General features: G+C 35.0%; 1 protein-coding gene across 1 annotated transcript in view; it reads right to left on the bottom strand.

Annotated features, from left to right (window-relative positions):
* Positions 1–22,587, bottom strand: part of LOC111514892 (transcription elongation factor B polypeptide 3) — a 38,308-nt gene that overhangs the window by 2,586 nt on the left and 13,135 nt on the right. The window contains 1 exon segment of the mRNA XM_074170319.1: positions 9,811–10,157. Coding sequence (XP_074026420.1) covers positions 9,811–10,157 — 347 coding nt within the window.

Genomic DNA, 22,587 nt, shown 5'->3' with positions numbered 1-22,587 from the left:
TATTAATATTAAAGGTTCATCTGTTAACATCTGATTTTCCGTTAACCAGCTGTCATATTCTCAGAGAATGTTTTTTTACGTATTTTCCACAAAATTTCAAGGTGGGAAGTGAAAAAAAATAGTTGCAGATAAAATAAAAGTCATATGTGTGTTGGTGTATGTATATATGTATATATACAGGGTGTAACATAAGTACGTTAAGTGAGACAATTTTAAGAAAAAAAGTTTATATGAACTTGTGTCCGAAAATGCTTCGTTTCGGAGATACGGGGTTTTCAAATTGAATTTTTTCGTTCGCTTTTTGAAAATAACTCTTGCAAAAAATAAGTTATTTGCACGAAATTCGGTACCCGGGGTTTTTTTGACGTGGGAAATCATAATTTCGTATTAATTTTCATGTGAATTCTAGAGCGCGCTGCGTACGCTGTCATTATTTATTTCAAATTGCCCTAACTTTTTTGACAGTAAACTTTTGGTACTTTTCATGAAAAAAACCTAATTCCCACAGTTTTTCCAAGTAAAAAAGGTACACCTCCTCAACAACGCTGGATGTGATTGTTTTCGAAATATTTACAATTTTCTATATCGATGCATATTACTTTATAGCCAAATTTGCTTATGGCTTGGCTGACGGAAATTCAAGCGAGGCCAGACGCATCTATCAGGAAAGGTATCCCTAACGCGTGACTCCTTGTGCAGTGACATTTGCGAATCTTTTCCGGCGACTTTCCGAATCTGGAAGCTTTGAAACAAATTCTGCAGTAGGACGGCCACGGGCTACAAGAACTGTAGAATTGGAGGAGGCGGTTCTCGAATTAATTAGTGAACATCCAGAGACAAGTACAAGAAAAATTAGTCAAACTTCAAATGTGAGTCACATGACAGTTTACAGGATTTTAAAGGAACAGCAATTATATCATTATCATATTCAGCGTGTCCAGGTACTTTCGCTACGTGATTTCCAACCACATATCGAATTTGCTCAATGGCTTCAAAGAAAAGTCGAACATCCGCATTTTATCGAAAATCCTCCTCACAGATGAGGCTAATTTTTCAAGAAATGGTATCATGAACTTCCATAACAACCACATCTGGGCGGAAGATAACCCACATGCGATAACGCAAACTCATTTCCAAGACAGATTCTCTTTTAATGTATGGGTAGGCATAATTGGGGATCATTTATTCGGGCCCTATTTTCTCCCCTTACGTTTGAACGGAGATGCTTACCTACATTTTTTGGAACACAGGCTTCCCCAACTTATGGAAGATGTTCCCATTGGTCTCCGAAATCCCTTTTGGTTTATGCACGATGGAGCTTCTGCTCATTTTAGTGTGATAGTAAAAATTTTTTAGACGTAGCATATCCCCAACGATGGATAGGAAGAGGAGGCACTGAGCATTGGTCCCCGAGGTCAACGGACCTCAATCCCGTCGATTTTTTCTTTTGAGGACACCTAAAATCACTATTTTATGCTAGCCCCGTTGAAAATGAGGAAATGTTGAAGGATCGCATAATAGCTTGCTGCGAAACGACAAGAAACACTCCGGGCATTTTTCAATGGGTGCGGAATTCTTTGATGAAGAAAGCAGAAGCTTGTATCACTGTTGGGGGTCGTCACTTTGAACAGTTGTTGTAATAGTTGTTTCATTCAATTTTTATATGTTTATTTTCCTAATAAATAACATTGTAGTTCTCCGAATTGTTTTTTCACAAACTCCGAAATGTAACACTTTCTAATTGAATAATTAAACGTGACAAATTGTTTTAATTTGGATTGAATAATGCTCAGTTTAGAAGTCTGTACGGGTATACTGCGTATAAAGTTTGATGAAAATAACTAAAATTTTTAAAAACTTATGACAAAAACCTACCATGTTTTGAAAAATTTCAACAATCTATATTTCAAAAAAGAATCATTCTTCGTAAAACATTTTATAGGAAAAAGTTGTTTATTTTCATGAGATCCACCACATACTTAGTTTTTGTAATGTTCTCAGCAACTTCACTTAGCGCCCTAGGAGCTAAGTAATATGCATCGATATAGAAAATTGTAAATATCTCAAAAACGATCACCTCCAGCGTTGCTGGGGAAGTGTACCTTTTTTACTTGGAAAAGGTGTGGGAATTAGGTTTTTTCATGAAAAGTACCAAAAGTTTACTGTCAAAAAAGTTAAGGCAATTTGAAATAAATAATGACAGCTTAAGCAGCGCCCTCTATATGTTACATTAAAATTAATACGAAATTATGATTTTCCACGTCAAAAAAACTCCGGGTACCGAACTTCATGCAAATAACTTATTTTTTGCAAGAGTTATTTTCAAAAAGCGAACAAAAAAATTCAATTTCAACACCGCATTATCCCTACTATAATATTGGGAAGATGCATTAGTAGTTATCTACCTATTTCTTCAGTTCCAGACCAACATGATACGAAACTACAAAAGATCTTCAAATAGAAGAACAACGTAGACTACAGGTCTTTAAATGAAATTGAAAGTGGTACGATAACTCAATATGGAGCTCACAAAAATAAAATATTCCACAGATAACCCTCAGTTGTCATTGAAGAGATTATAGGCAAGGAGAGATTATAAACAAGAAGATATTATAGACAAGAGATTATAAGCAAGAAGAGCTTAAAGATGGGATGAAGTACATCAACTTCCAGCAAAGAAAAAAAGCTTGCACAATGTTTGATAACAATGGAAAAGTGGATATCAGGAATTATTCGAAGAGATGTTTTGGATATCGTTGAAAAATATGACAGAATTTGACAGACAGACAGACAGAATTTATTTAATCATGTTATGCATACAATAAATACATTTATGACAGGTCAAAAAGAGTGCAGATGCACGCTGTACTGGGTACAAAATTAAAAGATAATATACAATTATTATTGATCATTTGAAATAAAACCTAACTGCTAGGTAGAATAAAATATCGGTGCTACAGAACATCACATAGCAACATATATATAGAAAAGTAATATTAAGTGAGTTAATCTTTAACTGTAAGTACTATTCATATAATCCTGTGTTGAGTAAAAACAGTTTTTTAAAAGGAATGTTTTAACTCTCCTCTTGAATGATGGAGTACTGAGCTGAGTGAGGTCAACTGGTAAATGGTTGTACAACTGGAGGTCCAGTGAATTTCGTGTAGACATTTCTAGTTTATTCAGCGGTTGTCTCAGTTTATCTGCATTTCTAGTGGGATAATTATGATATTCTGAATGGGTGGAGAATATACTTTTCTTTTTATGGATCTCTAATAAAGTGTTTAAAATAAATATACAAGGCAAAGGCAGAATTTTGTAAAAGATGAAGATAGGTTGACATGGTTCGTTGAATGAAGCTCCAGCTATTTTTTTTGCATACGAAAAATCTTTTGAGCATGAGAAGATTGTCCCCATAAGAGAGTTCCATACATCAAATGGGAGTGAAATAGTGAGTAATACGCAGTTAGTAATGTATTGGTACTTATAAATCTTTTCAGCTGGCGAAGAAGGTAGAGCTGAGTTGATAATTTTTTGCATAGAAAGTCAATATGATTTTCCCATTTAAGTGTGTCATCAATGATTATACCTAATAATTTTACGTGCTTCTTTGTGGTCACCCTATTATTTGAAGATATAACTATTTGTTGAGTTTTTCCCCTATTTAATTTCAAATTATTGGAAGTAAACCAGTTTACAGCCTTTTCTTCAATTTCATTGGTCTTGTCGAGTAGTTTACTCATGTCGGAGTTAGAGTGAATCATTGTTGTATCATCTGCAAAACAGATGACTGTGCTAGGTAGTAGGCTTTGAAAATTATCATTCACATATATTACAAAAAGTATAGGTCGAAGGATTGACCCCTGAGTTATGCCAAAGGAAACTATTTCCTCTACAGATAATTCCCCGTTTGTGCAGACGGCTTGTTTCCTTCTGGTTAAGTATGAATTAAATAAGTTTGAGGCTGTACCTCTTATTCCAAAAATTTCATGTTTACTGATAAGGATATTGTGGTTGACACAGTCGAAGGCTTTACTCAAATCCCACAATGTTAGCGAGGTGAGTTCACCACTCTCCACATGTTCGATAACTTTGTGTATTACCTTTCCCACTGCGTCTATTGTAGATCTATTCTTGATGAAGCCAAATTGATGGTCATGAAGAAGATTGTATTTGTTTAAATAATTGGGTAGGCGCTCTTTAATTACAATTCCTAGGATTTTTTCTAAAATGGGTATAATCGAGATAGGTCTATAGTTGTCTGGTATATTGGGATCACGTTTTTTAAAGATAGGCACTACTTTACTTATTTTAAAGACATCGGGAAAGATACCTTCCGTGAAGGAGCGATTCATTAATTGTGTCAAAGGTTCAACAAGAAAGTCAATGGTTTCTTTGATGATTTGACTATTCAAATGAAATATGTCAAAGCTAGAGGTGTTCTTGAGTTTTCAAATCGCAAGTGTCACTTCTTCATGATCAACTGGTAGTAGAAAAAATAATTAACTGGTTTTGGGACGCTATAAATATAATCGATAGCGGAGATGTTGCAGGTAGGTAGAGATTTAATGATATTCTCGGCAATATTCGAGAAAAATATGTTAAATTCATTGGCACTGATGTTGTTGGGAATTGTTTTGTGCTCACTAGTAAAGTTTCTTTCGTTGTTCAATAAGTTCCAAGTATCTTTATGTTTGTTGGTTGAATTTTGTATGAATTTATCATATGATTCTTTTTTTGCCTTGTAAACGGCAATTTCATATTCATGTTTGAATTTTTTTAAATGTTCCGTATCGCTGGGATGTTTTGAAGAGGTACTTACAGTGCACAGTGCTTATAAAGTATCTCTCATTGAACGTAATTCATTATTATAAAATTTAAAAGGTCTCTTTCGCCGAATTTTGACTTTTGTTTTTTCCATTTGGAAATGTTTACGAATAAGGGAACTATATGTGTTGTTCAGAAATTCTGCTAGCGAGTTCAACGAGGAATCATTATTGTGGAAAATTTGCCAATCACCATTCTCTAGGGACCGTTTCATAGCTTCCAAGCCTTTGTGATTTATTTTTCTGTGCCATTTATACTCATCAGCTTCGAGAGTTTATTTGGTGATAGAAATGAATTGTCCACCATGATCAGAAATGCCAGGATCTGATATTCCCGTTATGCACTCACTATCGTTGAAGTTGGTAATAATGTTATCTATACAGGTAGAGCTTTTGGAGTTCGTTCTTGTAGGAATAGTTATTTTGGGTTTCAGACCAAAAGATTCAATGGTGATTAGCCAAGATGTACAGACAGGACTTTTTTTATTTATGTCAATGTTGAAGTCACCGGTTAGTATAATGTTAGTGTAATTGGGTAATAACAAAGTTAAAAGTTCTTCAACTTTATTGAAGAATGAGTCATATTTTTTCGACAGTGAGGATCTATAAATTGTTATGAGAGCAGTGTTCATGTTTGTTAATTCAATTCCACAAAATTCTGCGTATTGTTCAATACAGAAATCATTCAAAAGGAGAGGTTTACATGTGACGTTATTACAAATATAAATAGAGACTCCTCCATGTTGAAGGGTTTGTCTACAAAAGTAACTTATATGGTTATAATCATCGAGATTTACAGATAGATTTTCTACGTTGAGCCAATGCTCCGATAGGCATATAATGTCACAATCTTTGTTTTCGAGATATAGCTGAAACTGTTCTACTTTATTGCTAATACACTGAATATTGAGATGGAAAATCTTCAGCTCATTATTCTGAAGATGTTCTTTATTAAAATCTATACAAAAAAATATTTAAGGTTGAGAAGAAGTAGCTACCCCCTTTTTATTGGTCTGTTCTTCCAAGAACCTCTTACCTTTTCGAAAGTAAAACCTTTCAAAAGCTATATTTCTGGCCAAAGGTTAAGATCATAGATTGCTTGAAGGTTATCTGGGTTTACTCCCACCATGAAGGACTGATTATTGACGCGGGCATCAGCAAAGTCCAGCTTTTTGACACTGATGTCTAGAGAGTTTAATTTGGTTTGCAAATAGGTACAGATGTTCTCTTGAGTTGTGTTATCAGGAACTCTGGTAACGTAGAGCCAAAGCTTTTTGCTTTGTTCTTTTCCCCGGAAATTTTCATCCCCCTCTCCCATTCCAACAATTACTTTCTTGGGTTTCCTATGTCTTCTCTTGTTACCCCAAATGAATATAAAACGGTTTTTGAAAACGGACGGCCGGTATATTGGTTTTTCCAAACGTTACAATTCATCAATTGAAAAACCTCAATCAGTATAGAGTTTGCTAGAAGGAAATTCTTGGATCAATTCCCAATTAATGGGGCCATTAATATTTATCATATATTTTGCCGACGACACAACCCTTACACCTACGCAAACAGATCCTGTTGAACTCAACAGATTTACAGTGGAAGCCGAAAACAAGGCTCATATTTGGCTCACAACAAATTACTTCATAGTAAATCAGTATGTATAAAACCCAAAACATGTTTTCTACTCAAATAGAAATATTACAAATAGCACTGAATTTATTACCTTTGTATTTTTCTTAGTTTCACAAAGATTCATGAACTACTCAGTTACCAATGTATACTAGGTAATTAATTTTATATTTCTATATAATGCATGCTATCCCCTAGGTTAAGTTGTAAAACAGCATCGGCTGAACTTCTCGCTTTCGTTGATTTTTGTATTTACTTCTTCTTTATAAACAATGTATGTCAATGAATTATTATTATTATTACTTCTGTGAGTAAATCGGGTATCACACTAGATGACAGATTGAAATGGAGTGCTCATATAGACAAGTTCTGCAAACTCTACTCAATTAATTGTAAGAAGACAATTAAAAAATACCTCAGTCATTCAGTACTGTTGAATTCATACCATTCTCTCTTCCACTAACATTTGATATAAGGCACACTCCTTTCGGAAAACTCATCTAACTCTATCAAAATGTTTAGATTTAAAAAAAAAGGCTTTACGAATTCTAGATGGTGCTAACTATCGTAATCACTGTAGACAATTAATAAAAAAATACAGAATATTACCGGTGCAGTGCATTTACATATTCCAAACCCTATTGAAGATTTTTAATAAGATCCAAAAATGCTCAACGAATTCAGATATATACAGCTACTGATGAATAGAACATTTTTGTTTGTGAAAAATACTTTTAATTTACCCAAAAACTAAAAAGTTTGCCTTTTCTACATTTGTATACAATTTTTTTTCAAATTGTGAAAGGAGAAATTACCCAAAAAAAGTCGGTAAAAAACGTGTTCTGCTAGAACACATTATTTAATATTCCTTCTATAATCACCATGTTAGGAATCACACGTTAAAAGGTAAGACCTCGTTAGTCCTTAGCTCGCACAAGTTTCTCAACTTCTGAGAGTTGTCGTTCGTATGGGGGCGACAGCTGATCAAAGGAAAAACAGATTTCAAAACAGATTTTTTTAAAACAGATATATATATATATATATATATATATATATATATATATATATATACTTATGTATATGAAGAGTAAACAGAATTACACAAACATCCGCGCACGCACCTACATGTGCTGAACTTAAAAAACCCAGCGAAAACTTTTCCACAAAATGATTTCCATCTAATGAAAAACATATTTCTGAACTATACATTTATTTTGAGATGTAAAATGCAGAAAATAAGTAAGTATTAATGACTAACAGTTTGCTTCAGTAAAATAATCGTTTCTTCAGAACTATTCGGGAACCTAATTTTCGTTTACTCATCATTTTGAGGCACTACAAACGATAAAACTCATTAGTAAATAGTAATTTTCAATAAATTCAAATATATTCAATTAACTTCTTAGGAAAATTAATTATCTTTTGAATCAATTAACAAGAGGTGGAAATCAAATCATCTAAAAGAACAATTCGTTCAGGCCAGTCTCAACACCCTACACAGTAGGTTAATGAACTGACACCTATCAGAAAATAACTACTCCCCTGGCTAATAACACGAAGGGCGTTGGATTATATCTGACAGGTGTGTCAGTGCAGGATTCTTCACTGAAGTTATTCTTGCATATGCTGTTGGCGATACAACTGCCGCAATAGATTTTCAATTATTGGAACACACTTGCAGATCGGTTTCGGGCTGTTTGGCCAGTCGTCAGTGCAAGGTAATGTATATCATCAACATAAAGTCGACGATTTCCGATAATTGAAAATCGAATTCCGTCAGAGTATCATTCCTCGAACTAAGCTGAAGACTACAACAAACAACAGGTTTGTCGTCGCCCCATCTGCCTGTGAACGAGGTAACCAACTGCATATCTGAAATTTGCCCAATTCCTCGTATAAGGAAAGAAATCTTTCACGTATAGTCAGTGGGCATACTTAAAGACTGGCTATAAATCCAATCATCTAAAGGAACAATTCGTTCAGGCCACTCTCAACACCCTACACAGTAGGTTAATGGACTGACACCTATCAGAAAACAACTACTCCCCTGGCTAATACCACGAAGGGCGTTGGATTATATCCGACAGGTGTCAGTGCAGGATTCTTCACTGAAGTTATTCCTGCATATGCTATTGGCGATACAACTGCCGCAATAGATTTTCAATTATTGGAACACACTTGCAGACCGGTTTCGGGCTGTTTGGGCACTCGTTAGTGCAAGGTAGTGTATATTATCAACATAAAGTCGATGATTTCCGCATTTGAAAATATTTTGGATCACCAAACCAGGCAAAGTTAACAAAATTAGAATTGTTCGGAATTACATTACCAAATGAAATGTTAAAGTAAGTAGATCATAATTAGTCTGTATCCATCCTATATACAAAAATCTGTTTTTAATACTAGATTATTAAAATAAAACCATCAATCCTACCACAAAAAACAAGAAATGAGAAGCAAAACAGTATTTCATAAAGGACGTTTCTATTTTTGCTGGTAATACTGCTCTTCTTTATGTGGGAACAAAAAAATGGAGAAACCATAAGAATGGTTTTAGAATAAATTTACAGTTCATTTATTCAAGAAGGTGTACATAGACGCAAGTCTCTCCAGGGTCGGCGGACCCTTATGACAAGTTAGGCAACGGCCTGGAATGTTTAGGTTTTGCACTGCTTTGCATCAGCACAAACTTCCTTTTTGAAGCAAAGGGCAGTTGGCAGAACCTGCATACGTACACATCTAGATATGTATTAATTTTTAGATGTGTTGTGTGCAGTAACATTATTAATATCTAAACTTGATCTGAATAAATGAACTTTGACCCCTTACCTAATATTACAAGATTCTTGAACAAGTTCAGATTCTTTGAGAAAACAAAGAAAAGGAAAATTTCACATATAACATCAAATGAAATTTGAATATTGAAACTGTAATTCAGAAAAATTGACAGAGTGTTTTAAAAGTCCGTTTTATTTTTCCAAGGAAATGCAATGATTTTCAGAAAGGTATCTACTAATTGAATAAATAAGTACAGAGATTGTGTGTAGCCTTGAACAATTTGGCAGAAATTTTTTTTCTATTACAAGGCAAACTTTTTTTAAATGAATCGCAAAGTACAGCCTATAGTAGAAAAGGCATATTATACAGCTGAGGAATATTTTTATAATGTTATTGACTCATAAGAAATATCCTAAACAATATCTATAGTAACTATATCTACATGTATTTTATGTGTATATGCATTTACAGTTTCATTAAATATAAAAAATCTAATAAAATATAATGAGAGACATTTGCTTATGTAAAAAAGCTTTACACTTTTCAATGCTAAAAATATTATCAAAATAAAAAATTAACTGACCTGTTGACGAGCAACATTTCTAGGAGGCTTCACTACAGAATCGACATAAGCAAGTTTTGTAGTTCTAATTGGAATTGATTTATCCTGAGATTGTTTGATGTTTGCCGTTATAGCACTTAGTCTTGCTTCTCTTTCATCCAGACAACGCATATACATATCACGCCATGATTCTAGCTCTTCTCTTTTCTTCGTCCGGAATTCCTTTTGAGAGTGTAACAACCACAGTTCATCAGTGTCTTCGATTAAATATGGGTTATGATGCTCCATATTGAAAAGTTGATCTGGAGTGGCTTTTTCCAAAATTGGTTTTAATATACTGTATGGCACTCCGCCTGTATATTCCAATGCTGAAAAATGTTCAAAATGTCACATTGAACGTCTACAGTTAAAGTTTGGAGAATATTTTAATAACTCTATGAAGTCTCTGAATCCTATTTTATTATTCCTAAATCCAACTTTATGTATTATAATGCTGGTTTTCATGTTTGTCACATTAGATGTTTATACTTTTTACATTTTACATTGTTATCCTAATGAATTGATCGTAATTCATTTGTGAATTGATAATTTTCTCAGTAAAGAGCATTTTGGGTTTCAATGAGATAACAAACAAAAGTGAAGCAAAATTTTGTTTTCTTTAGATAACCTATAAAAAAAATCAGCAAAGAATCTGAAAAATACGAAACTTCGTGGGAAAACATAGGAGCATAAGTCAGCCAATGGACTTCATGAAATGAAAATTAACCCTAGTACAGGCGTGTGTATACACACACACATGCACGCACCCACGCACGCACACCTACGCACGAAGGCACGCGCACACACAAATATATTTACACAATCAGATGAGTAATGGATGTTCGAAGGTGCAATCGCTCTGAGGTAACCTTTCAAACCTACCAAAGACACACCCCACATACACGGGCGCACTCACGCCCATACGAACGCACGCACGAACACAAAAATTGTCTTTTTGCAGATGAAACACTGATATTCTCAAAACGAAAATATCATCAACCGTTTGTTAGATATTTGTAAAAAACTGAAAATGGCAGAATTTGTTTCTTTGCTATAGCGCCTCCATTTCCAATGATGTCTAAATGTTAGGAGAACTTTATGTTTCATTTGATATTTGTTATGATCTGATTGGATCCAATTTTCAATGCAACATTTCGTTCATTGAAATCCATTATCAATATATTTTTATTAGATATCATCAATATTCTATAATCATTGTTTATCATATAAGCTAGTTTCAATTTTTTTTTCATATTTGTGTATACTTTTTCATTTCTTTAATTTTTACTGTTTGCATAAAATGAAAGGAAAAACTAGAACCTCTGGCATAGAATGAATTCAAAACAATCACTTCTCCCAATCACCAAAATTGCAACACTTTTCTCGACGCGCGTTTCACCAACTGAGTTTGCATCTTCAGTAGATAAACAAAACTAATTACTAACTGATATTTCCTATTTATATCTAATGGGGTACACTTTCTGATACACATCAATGATTTGGGATAGAGAGATTTGTGGGAAATTTTCTCGTTAAAGTTCTTGCAAATTTCAACAGTTATTTCGAGAAGAAATTTACGAGACATTTTTTCATGAATGTTCCTGCAAATTTCAACACAGCGATTCATAAAAAGGAATACAATGGGCTGTTTGGAATGGGACCTTTATCATTGTTCATAGTTCCCATGCCACACTTTGCTACTTCTAGACTTTCAAAAGCATCCGAAATCTAGTTCGCTCAACACGCTTTGGAGAGTGGCCATAGAATGAATGAAAACTGTCTGAAACTGTTGAGATCCATACATGACACTAGATTTTTTGATCCATTTGAAAGTCTGGAAATAACAAAGCATGGTGTTGTTGCTTTAAATTAATTTTGTTAACTTAGTATGTTAAAATAATTGATCATGATTTTGAAGACGATTTTGACATTGACAATAGTTTGAAAAGTTATAAAATAAAGATATTGACTTGAAACATTTGATTCTGGTTTATTTCGACTGTAAACAGCCACGAAAATTCATTTTTTATATAGATTGAAAAATAAAATAAGTGAATATGCCAAATTAACAATTTATAAATCAATAATAACACCCCACTTTGATTATTGCAGTACAATACTCTATTTTGTGAGCAATGAAAATCTAAACAGACTACAGAAGCTTCAAAACAGATCCATGAGGGCAATATTAAGTTGTAATATACGCACATCTGTAGAATACATGTTGGAAACACTGTCTCTGATGTCTGCTAAACAAAGGATAATACTGAATATGCTAATAGGTATTTAAATTTAAAATTAAACACAATATGTCGCCAAATTATCTGAGTGATCAGTTAACCTACACAAATAGTATTCATACACACTCCACTAGAAATAGAATAGTAAATTTTTATATCAACAGAGAACATATAGGTTGTGACTCGTTGTATAGTTCAGGTCTGATTGCATTTAATAATTTACATGATTTGGTAAATAAAAAAGCTATGATTCATTAAATTCATTCAAAAGAAAATGTAGTGAATATATTTCAAGTGATTGTCATCATTAATTCGTCTTGTTTTCTAGTTTCTTGTTTTTAAAATGTGACTTGTCTCTGATTTTATATATATTTTTTATTGTTTTGTATTTTATAAGTGACTGACTGTACTATGAAGAGCATTACTTGCTAATAAAGAGTAATTATAATAATAAATCAAAGGAATTCACTGTAGGACTGACTAGTCCGAACATTGGTCCTTCGAGCAAAAGAAAAAGAACCAAAAGTAATCGATAACAATATGTCCATGCCTAACCTGAGGAGGAGTGAGAGGAAAACTAAAGGAGTTCCTCCTGAAACATAGCTACGTATGTTATGACCCACGACAAGTTTCGGAGTTCCAGAAATGTTCTTCATTAGAAAACCTATCTAATGCCGAAGACAAATCAAAAATTACGAAATCTTGAAGCTCCAGACGACGAATGTTGGAAATAGAATTAGAAGAAACGAAAAAATTGGCCGAAGTAGAGAGAAAGAGATCCGAAATTGAGAGAAGGAGAGCCGAAATTGATGCTGAACTAATAAGGAAAGAAGCACAACTACAACGTGAACTGATTCAAGATTCTTCATCTAACAAGTCCACAATCTCTAGTGGCAAAAACATCATTGATTTGGAAGAAATGACGCTACAAGAAAAAGTTGCTGAGTATAAAATCGAAGAAACAGAAAATAAAACCGATTTCGTATCGACAAACAATTTTATAACGATGACTAGTGATAGATAATTTCAACCAGATTTTAGACGTTCTGAAGATAAATAAATCAAAATGTTCGAAAAAAACAGACATTGTTAAAACAAATTTGCCGATTTTCCGATGGGAATCCAGAGGATTGGCCTTTGTTCTACAGTCAGTTCGAACGTTCCACCAAACTTTTTGATATATGTGAAGATGAAAATATAATCCGTCTACAAAGATGTTTAAAATAATATTATGAACATAATAGAAACTTTGAAAGTTACATTTGGACGACCTGAATTTATAATTTCAAATCTAATAGAGAAAGTTCATCGAGCATCTCTTCCGAGGGAGGGACGGTTTGAAACATACCTACCCTTTTCTAATGTTATCGAAAACTTAGTAACTACTATAGAACTCTTTGAAAATACAGGACTTATGAAAAATCCATCAAGCTTGAATGAAATAGTTACTAAATCACCCCCATTCCTGAAACTCAAAATGAAATTACTTTGAAAACCTTTTCTGTGTGGATGAGAAAAATCGTAATAGCTGCATCAAGTTGTGCTGATTTCAGTAGTTACCACTTCTCCGAAAGAAAAATGAATGAAAATGAGAAATGCCCCAAATGTCAAAAAAATCATAACTTGACTGACTGCCAAAATTTCAAAAAACTAGATATCGACGAAAAATGGAAAATTGTGACTTTGAAGAAACTCTGTTTTTACTGTTTGAAACCAGGTCATAATATCTACTCATGTAGATTAAAACAAAAGTGTGGGATTGAAAATTGCCCAAAATTCCACAACAACCTTGATTTTACAAAAAAGAAAACGAAGTCTCAAGTTCTTGTTCAAACCGGGCCGGAAATTCAAGTTGAAAAAATAAATTTTTTCCAACAAGATAACCCCACAATCCTTCTTCGAATAATTTCGGTGAAATTTCGAGGACCTAAAAAAAAAATTTCTACCTTTGCTCTACTAGGCAAGGCAGCTAAGACAACAATGATAGACAGCTAAATTGCCCATGAATTAGGACTGGAAGGACCGGTTGAGTCACTCTGCTACCAGTGGCTTAACAATGTTACCAAAAATTAAAAAAACTCCAAACTTAATTGTCTAAAATGTATGGAGAGAAAAATGGACAGAAATATAGGTTTTGCGAAAGATTACGGCGAGAAAATTGAAGAATATTTGAAGAAAGGTTACATTCGGAAGCTTGATATTACTGCAGCAGAGAAAGGTGGTCCTAGAACCTGGTATTTACCCCAGTTTGTCGAATGGGGTCTGTCTTAACAATCATCTTCTACAAGGTCCAGACTTATTACAAAATCTGACACCAAGTTTGTGGAAATTTCGACAGAAGAGAATCGCATTTTGCTCAGATATTCAAGACATGTTCTACAAAGTTTTCATTCGAAATGAGGATTGCTCAGCCCAGCGTTTTTTCTGGCAAGGAATGGATAGGTCTAGAAAACCTGATATTTATGAAATGAAGGCAATGACATTTGGAGTCCTCGATGGCACAATTCGGTTAAAAATAAGAACGCTGAAGAATTCTCTTCAAAATTTACAGAAGCAGCCAGGGCAATAATCGACAAACATTATGTAGATGACTACCTGGATAGTGCAGAAACAGAAGAAGAAGCAATTCAACTGATTCTGGAAGTTATAAAAATCCATGATGAAGCCGGATTTGAAATACGTAATTGGATAAGTAATTCTCAGGAAGTGACTGACAAAATTCCTGTGAATCTTCGATCCCCAAATCAGAAAAATTTTAGCACTTTTACTCACAAACCTGAAAGAGTATTGCGACTCTGGTGGAATCCAGAAGCAGATACTTTTACTTTTTCGCTGAATCATTAGAAATTGGACTCAAAAATCTTGAACAAAACCAAGATTCCCATGAAACGAGATGTTTTGAAGGTGGCCATACCTGCATTTGACCCGTTAGGTTTTCTGTCCCCAGGTCGTAAAATTCAAAATTTTCATGCAAAACTTATGGAGGATTAGAATAGGCTGGGATGATGAGTTATCCACGGAAATGAACAGAAGATGGAAACAACTCCCAGGCGAATTGACAAAAATTAATGAAACGAGTTTACCTAGATGCTATGGTATTGGTTTGTATGAAATAAAACAAGTTGTACTACAAGGTTTTTGTGACAGCAGTGAGAAAGCTGTTTCAGCTGTCGTTTATCTGAGATTTGAATACAATGAAAAATTTAAATTATCTTTCGTAAGTGCTAAATCAAGAGTGGCACCTATGAAACTGATGACCATACCCAGATTGGAGTTACAAGCCGCGGTTATGTTGAGCAGACTCATGAACACTATCAAAAACAACATTGAAATAAATATTACTCCAACTCATTTATGGACAGACTCAAGAATTGTCTTGCACTGGATTCGTTCTAAATCTAAAAGATACAAAACTTTTGTATCAGTGAGGATTGCGGAAATTACAGACATCACTAACATATCTGACTGACACTGGGTCCCTGGAGATGAAAGTACCAGAGAAGATAATACTGCAAACAAAAACGAATGGCTGACAGGGCCGAACTTTCTGAAACTTCCTGAATATTACTGGCCAAAAGAGACACAAGAAGAAATAAAAGAAATTGAAATGGAAATGAAGAAAGAGAAAATAATGGCAGTTACATTAAAAAAAAATGTATCTGCCAAATATTGAAAGATTCTCCAAATATGGAAGGTTAGTAAGAACAACTGCCTGGATGTTTCGCTTCATAAAAAATTGTAGAAAGGGTGCGAGGTATACAATGAATTTAGATGCGGAAGAGTTAGATGTTGCTGAGGAAGCTCTGATCAAGTATAGTCAGGAAGTCAGCTTCTTTCAAGAAATTTCAGTTTTGCGCAATGGGAAATCTGTTGAAAAATCAAGCCGAATATATAACCTCATGCCAATACATGAGACTAGGAAATGCTGAAGGCTTCAACTATTTTCAAAAACATACAGCGATTCTAGATCCAAAACACCGTTTCATGAAACTTCTTATTGAGGGCTATCACATAAAATTTGGACACCAGGGACAGGAAATTATTGAGCTGCGTCAGAAATTTTGGATTTTAAGAATGAAAAGTGCTATCTGAAAATGCAAAAGTTCTTGTTTCTTCTGCAAGAAAAAGAAAATATAACCCCACGTTGGGGTCAGTTACCGGAGTGTCTTCTTCAAAGTCAGGCCATTTACTATCACTGGAATGGACTACTTTGGGCCAGTTTCCGTAACAGTTGGCAGGAAACATGAAAACTGCTACGTAGTACTATTTACCTGTATCACATACAGTGTGTCTCACTTCTCATGGAAACACCCCCGTATCTTCCGTAATATTCGAGGTAGAACGATGAAACTCTCAGGACTGATGGAAATGCTCAAAATGCACCTACCAGGTGGTAGGTGGTAGGTGCAGGTGAATGGGGTTGGCCAAAGTGATATACACTGTCCGCCACTCGCGATGGAACACCCCATTTTTACGGAAAAACATATTAGGAGGCAAAATAGGGTCAAAATTCCTTCAGATTCGTGATCAGGACTACCAACTTACTACGAATACACTTTTTCCCTGAAAAATTTCAATCCTGAAAAATCTGAATTTGTCTCACTTCTTATGGAAACACCCCCGTATCTTCCGTAATATTCGAGGTGGAACGATGAAACTCTCAGGACTGATGGAAATGCTCAAAATGCACCTACCACCTGAATGGGGTTGGCCAAAGTGATATACACTGTCCGCCACTCGCGATGGAACACCCCATTTTTACGGTGAAACATATTAGGGGGGAAAATAGGGTCAAAATTCCTTCAGATTCGTGATCAGGACTACCAACTTACTACGAATACACTTTTTCCCTGAAAAAATCTCAGTCCTGAAAAATCTGAATTTGTTTCACTTCTATGGAAACACCTCCGTATCTTCCGTAATAATTGAAGTAGATATTTTTTTGATTTTGACATGAAAACATGAATGAAATTGAATGAAACTGATGTAATTCAATCTCTTCAAATGATTTCTGACAACAATTCAGCAAGTAGGTAAAATAATCTAAATTCTACCTGTTCACCGAGTACGATTTTTTTTTTTTTTTATTAACAGTTGTGTCGGTGTTGCAATGAGTATGAAGATCAATTTTGTTTCGGATGGTAAAATGTTTCCTCAATATTTTGTTGATAAAGGACCCCGCTCATTTCTTATGAGAAATGACTTGCCATGAATTTTGCCGAAATTTTGATATGTTGTAGTTTTTGATGTGCCGATTGAAAGTGTCCACAGCCAAAGCTGTGAACCTTTGAATATAGATTTTTTCCATTTTTTGCAGTTTTTGCTCAACAATCGAGAGCTCTCACTTCTGGTTGGGATAGAATTTGGATGTTCAGCAACCAGAATTAGTTTTACGAATAATCTTCTTCAGTTATAATAGATGCCGCCATCGATAATTTTTCATACACTGCTTCACACTATCTCGATAATCTGAGAATGTGGTGCTGTGACATTTTCCTCAAATAGGCTCAAAATGGATGATAGCATCTCACAGCATCTGTGTCTTTGATACCTGAGAATAGTCTCCAGATAGAATGAAGGGGTTCAGGTATTCAAAGCGAACTATTTTGCGCCGTAATATGTTTTACCTAAAAATGATGGTGTTCCATCGCGAGTGGCGGACAGCGTATATCACTTTGGCCAACCCCATTCAGGTAGTAGGTGCATTTTGAGCACAAACTCTAAACACAGAGTGCAGTCGGCTTCTGTCGCATGTATGGGCAATAAAAAAAAATTAGAACGGCATTATTTGAAGACTTACAATATTTGTAATGAGTGTAATGACGGAGATTACACTTTCTTGAAAAATGTTGTTATTATTTGGGACTGTTTGGTTCTAACTTGGTTTTCGACGGTATCAAGCTTTTTGGCTGTATTCATTGTCTCTGACCTTGAATTTGTCGCCCCTTCCAGCAAGATGGCGGCTATAGCCGCTCAGTTAGGTCTTGTGTTTTAAATGCCGTTTTTAGTTTCTTTTTTGCTTCCTCAAATAATTTGTCTTCTGTCTTCCTTTTTGCAGCTTGATTCTTCTTAAACTCCTTTATTTCTTCCTCTCCAGTTTTCAAACCACTCATCTTAGTAGCGATTTCCAATTTCGCCGTCTCCGCTTCATTTTTCCCCAGAAAACTTTTTTCTCTTCGCTGTTTTTCCTCCTCTTTCGTCTTTTTTTCCTCTTCGAGATGTGATGTGATTTGTAGGAGTTACAGGCATGTCGCGCCAAATTAGCCAATTCCTTGCAACTTGGCACCAGCTCCGCTTTTCACTGTCATGGCAGCGTCTAAGGTTCGCTCACGCATTGATTTGTCATCTGTTAGGTATTTACCAGAAACTTAAAACCCTCATTCTACTTCTGCATTTCCATGGGACAAAGAAAGAATAGCTTTAACGACCTTAGTGACATTAGGGAATCTTAACTCTCCAGTGTCCGTTTTAGGAGAAGAAATTGACGCCAGTAGTCATCGATTCTTGAGTTAGTTTTGTCCAACCGCACAGCGTCTTCTTCTAGTAGTAACAATCGCCATTCATCTGGCACAAGTGCGACATCCACTTCTAACGGCGAAGCACGTTCTAGTTTTGCACGAGCTAGTTTTGCGATTCGACCCACGCTAACTGATTTCTTTCGCTGTTCTGGCTGAAGACATCGACATGACCGGAGGAAATTATTGCTCATAGAACTTTTTTGATTATATGGGCACAAGCTGCTTTGATGTGCTCTTGGGCTTTTGTTAGGAAACTCAGCCGAACAACCTCTTCTAATACATAAATTTCACTCATCACATCATTGTTCAAAATTATTTTATTTGCTGGAAGGAGATGGGAAGGCAATAATATATTATTGCAGACGCCAACATTTTTAATCGATTCTAGCTTATATATTATTGCAGTAAGTAAAGACGGAGGAAATTATTGCTCATAGAACTTTTTTTGATTATATGGGCACAAGCTGCTTTGATGTGCTCTTGGGCTTTTGTTAGGAAACTCAGCCGAACAACCTCTTCTAATACATAAATTTCACTCATCACATCATTGTTCAAAATTATTTTATTTGCTGGAAGGAGATGGGAAGGCAATAATATATTATTGCAGACGCCAACATTTTTAATCGATTCTAGCTTATATATTATTGCAGTAAGTAAAGACGGAGGAAATTATTGCTCATAGAACTTTTTTTGATTATATGGGCACAAGCTGCTTTGATGTGCTCTTGGGCTTTTGTTAGGAAACTCAGCCGAACAACCTCTTCTAATACATAAATTTCACTCATCACATCATTGTTCAAAATTATTTTATTTGCTGGAAGGAGATGGGTAGGCAATAATATATTATTGCAGACGCCAACATTTTTAATCGATTCTAGCTTATATATTATTGCAGTAAGTAAAGACGGAGGAAATTATTGCTCATAGAACTTTTTTTGATTATATGGGCACAAGCTGCTTTGATGTGCTCTTGGGCTTTTGTTAGGAAACTCAGCCGAACATCCTCTTCTAATGCATAAATTTCACTCATCACATGATCGTTCAAAATTATTTTATTTGCTGGAAGGAGATGGGTAGGCAATAATGTATCACTGCAGACCCCAACATTTTTAATCGATTCTGGCTTATATATTATTGCAGTAAGTAAAGACGCTAGACAATGAAGCTCATCGTATATGATATGAATCATAGGTCTGGAGGCCTGAAATGCTCCAGTAAAGGCTGTAAAGTTTCTTGCACTAGAGCCACGATATTTGGCGGGAAATATAAAAACTATTATTCCAGGCCATTCAACAAACAGCCAATTGATAAATTATTATTGGTAATGTTATGAAATTTAATAAGCACATGGTAAAAATCCACCCCTTACAACCATGGGGTAAACCAAATAAATTTCTGGCTAACTGTCTTTTTGGTAGTACAAAACTTCAGGTTAATTTCAATATTGTAACTTTTTTAGTGCTTGTGAAAAAAATTGTTATACAAATTTTATGTACCCCCTTTAAGGGGCTGTATCTTAACAAGGGATGCTCCAATGAAATTTCTTTATATGAAAGATCCTAACTTTTTTTCGATGACAACTTGGGATTCAAAATTGCTTAGATTAATTGATTAGATAATACATGCTGACAACTTACCATCAATATTAAAACTTATAAATTTTTAATATCTATCATTGGTGTGAAAAAACAAGAATAATGTTGAAAAATGAGAATTGACACTTGCTATGTTTTTATACCACTTGTTTTTGTATCTAACGAATGAATGAAAATGTCCTTGTAGGACGAAACTGCAGTAACATTAGTAACAAATACAAGTGGTATAAAAGCATAGGAATTTTCAATTCTCATTATTTAGTATAAGATCCCGATATAAAACGACCTTCACCGAGCTGGTTAATGGATAAAAAGTATTTCAAGTCAAATTAAATATATCGTTAAGTATAATTTAAATGGGTTGTCTGAACAATTTTAGTCCAGAATATGATTTTTTTATAATTAAAAAAATTTTTTTTTCAAACATTTCACTGGTGTAGTTAATAGATTCGTTCGTCAGTATAAAGTCTACAGAGTATGCAAACGTTGGGTTGCCTAATTTTTTCCTGCCCCAACTCTTGGGTTGCCAGGTATAAACAGGTAAATCAATAGTAGTAACTTGCACCGGTCTGGTTAATACATCAAAATTACATTAAAATAAAGATTATTATTTTCTGAACACGGTGGTATAGGGTTGTCTGCGAAAAATCAGTCCAGAATCCCGGTTGTCGAATTTAAAAAAGGAAAAGATTGCGGCAAGCGAATATGTGTGACAGAGAAGTCCGAACAAGCAAGCCTATGCGATGGAGAAGGATACAGCATAGCAGCTGTGTATAGTTTCTTCATTGTGGGAAAGAGAATGCGCATGCTAGTTGTCTGTGGAAATGAAAAGGATAGCGATAGGCTAATAAATACTGTGCATCATTTTGGAGTAGCTTAAGGGGGTCTAGAAATTTGAAAAACTCGATAATTTTTTTTTCATTTTTTAAAGTTTATACCTTCAAAAATATGCCCTTAAACGGATTTTTCAAAATTCGAATTATTTCCGGAGATACAGCGGATTTTGTGACTCGGCGTCAAAGCCGGCCGCGTTGAGTTTGAACTGTTTCTCAAATTTCAAACGCGTTTTTCTCGAAACTACTTTTTTTGAGGTGGTTGACATGATATCTCAAGTTCTACTTCACCGATTTCTTTGAAATTTGTTGAGAATCTTCTTTATAGATCTCTCTATCGGACCTGCCCCGGATTTCGAAAAATTTAAATTTAAAGTATTTTTTCAAAATTTGAAAACGTAAAAATAAAGTTTTTCACTAGTTCGGACTTCCATTGTCTATTATATAAAATGATTTGAAATCCCTGAAACAAGTAAAAAAGAATAATTAAAAAGAATAGTTGAAAATAACAATTATATTAAGCAACAATAAACCTGAAATGAAATGATAGTGAAATAACCTACAAGTAAGAAATATAATAATTGAATAAATAAAAATTAAAGGAATGCAAAAAGAAAATAATAAAATAAAAAAATAAAAAAGTGTAGAGATTCCAAGTCACGTTAGTTCACGACGTTTCGATTGTTGGTATCTACAATCGTCTTCTGGTGATGACTGGACTGATTCCTCCGAGAGATGACTATTTTATAGGTCGTTGAAATACTTTCACTTCCTCTACTTTCCATTTTCCGCTTCACTGATTCCGTGAGAGATGACCGATTTGGCGGGAGTTGGTCATTTTTCGTTTGATGATGGGTTTCCATATGTTTCGTATATCTACGCTGGCCTGGCTGAATACGTTGTTGGACAACATGTATGCGGCTTCCTTAAATTTTCTCCTGAACCAATGTTCCTCTCTGTGCAAGATCTCAGCTTGGGACCACTCGATGTTGTGTTGATGGGTCCAAACATGGTCTGCTATTCCTGATTTGCTGGTTTCTCCTCGCTGTGTGTGCTTCTTGTGCTCGGCAATGCGAACATTCAATGGCCTCTTAGTTTCACCAATATAGGAATTTCCGCACTCACAGGGTATCCGGTAAATGCAATTCTTGGAATCGCAGTCCGCGTTTGGGGGCCTGGTTTTCGTGAGGCTGCTACGGATAGTGTTACCGGATCTGAAACAGGTTCTAATGTTGTACTTGGAACCAATTCTTCTGTTTCAGATCCGGTAACATTATCCGTAGCAGCCTCACGAAAACCAGGCCCCCAAACGCGGACTGCGATTCCAAGAATTGCATTTACCGGATACCCTGTGAGTGCGGAAAGTCCTATATTGGTGAAACTAAGAGGCCATTGAATGTTCGCATTGCCGAGCACAAGAAGCTACCTGTTTCAGATCCGGTAACACTATCCGTAGCAGCCTCACGAAAACCAGGCCCCCAAACGCGGACTGCGATTCCAAGAATTGCATTTACCGGATACCCTGTGAGTACGGAAAATCCTATATTGGTGAAACTAAGAGGCCATTGAATGT

Source organism: Leptinotarsa decemlineata, unplaced genomic scaffold (genome assembly GCF_025532065.1).
Source record: "Leptinotarsa decemlineata unplaced genomic scaffold, Ldec_3_MD MMD2_P_RNA_scaffold_8, whole genome shotgun sequence".
Classification (NCBI taxonomy): domain Eukaryota; kingdom Metazoa; phylum Arthropoda; class Insecta; order Coleoptera; family Chrysomelidae; genus Leptinotarsa; species Leptinotarsa decemlineata.
Note: the sequence above shows the minus strand (reverse complement) of the source record. Positions and strands in the feature narration are given on the sequence as shown.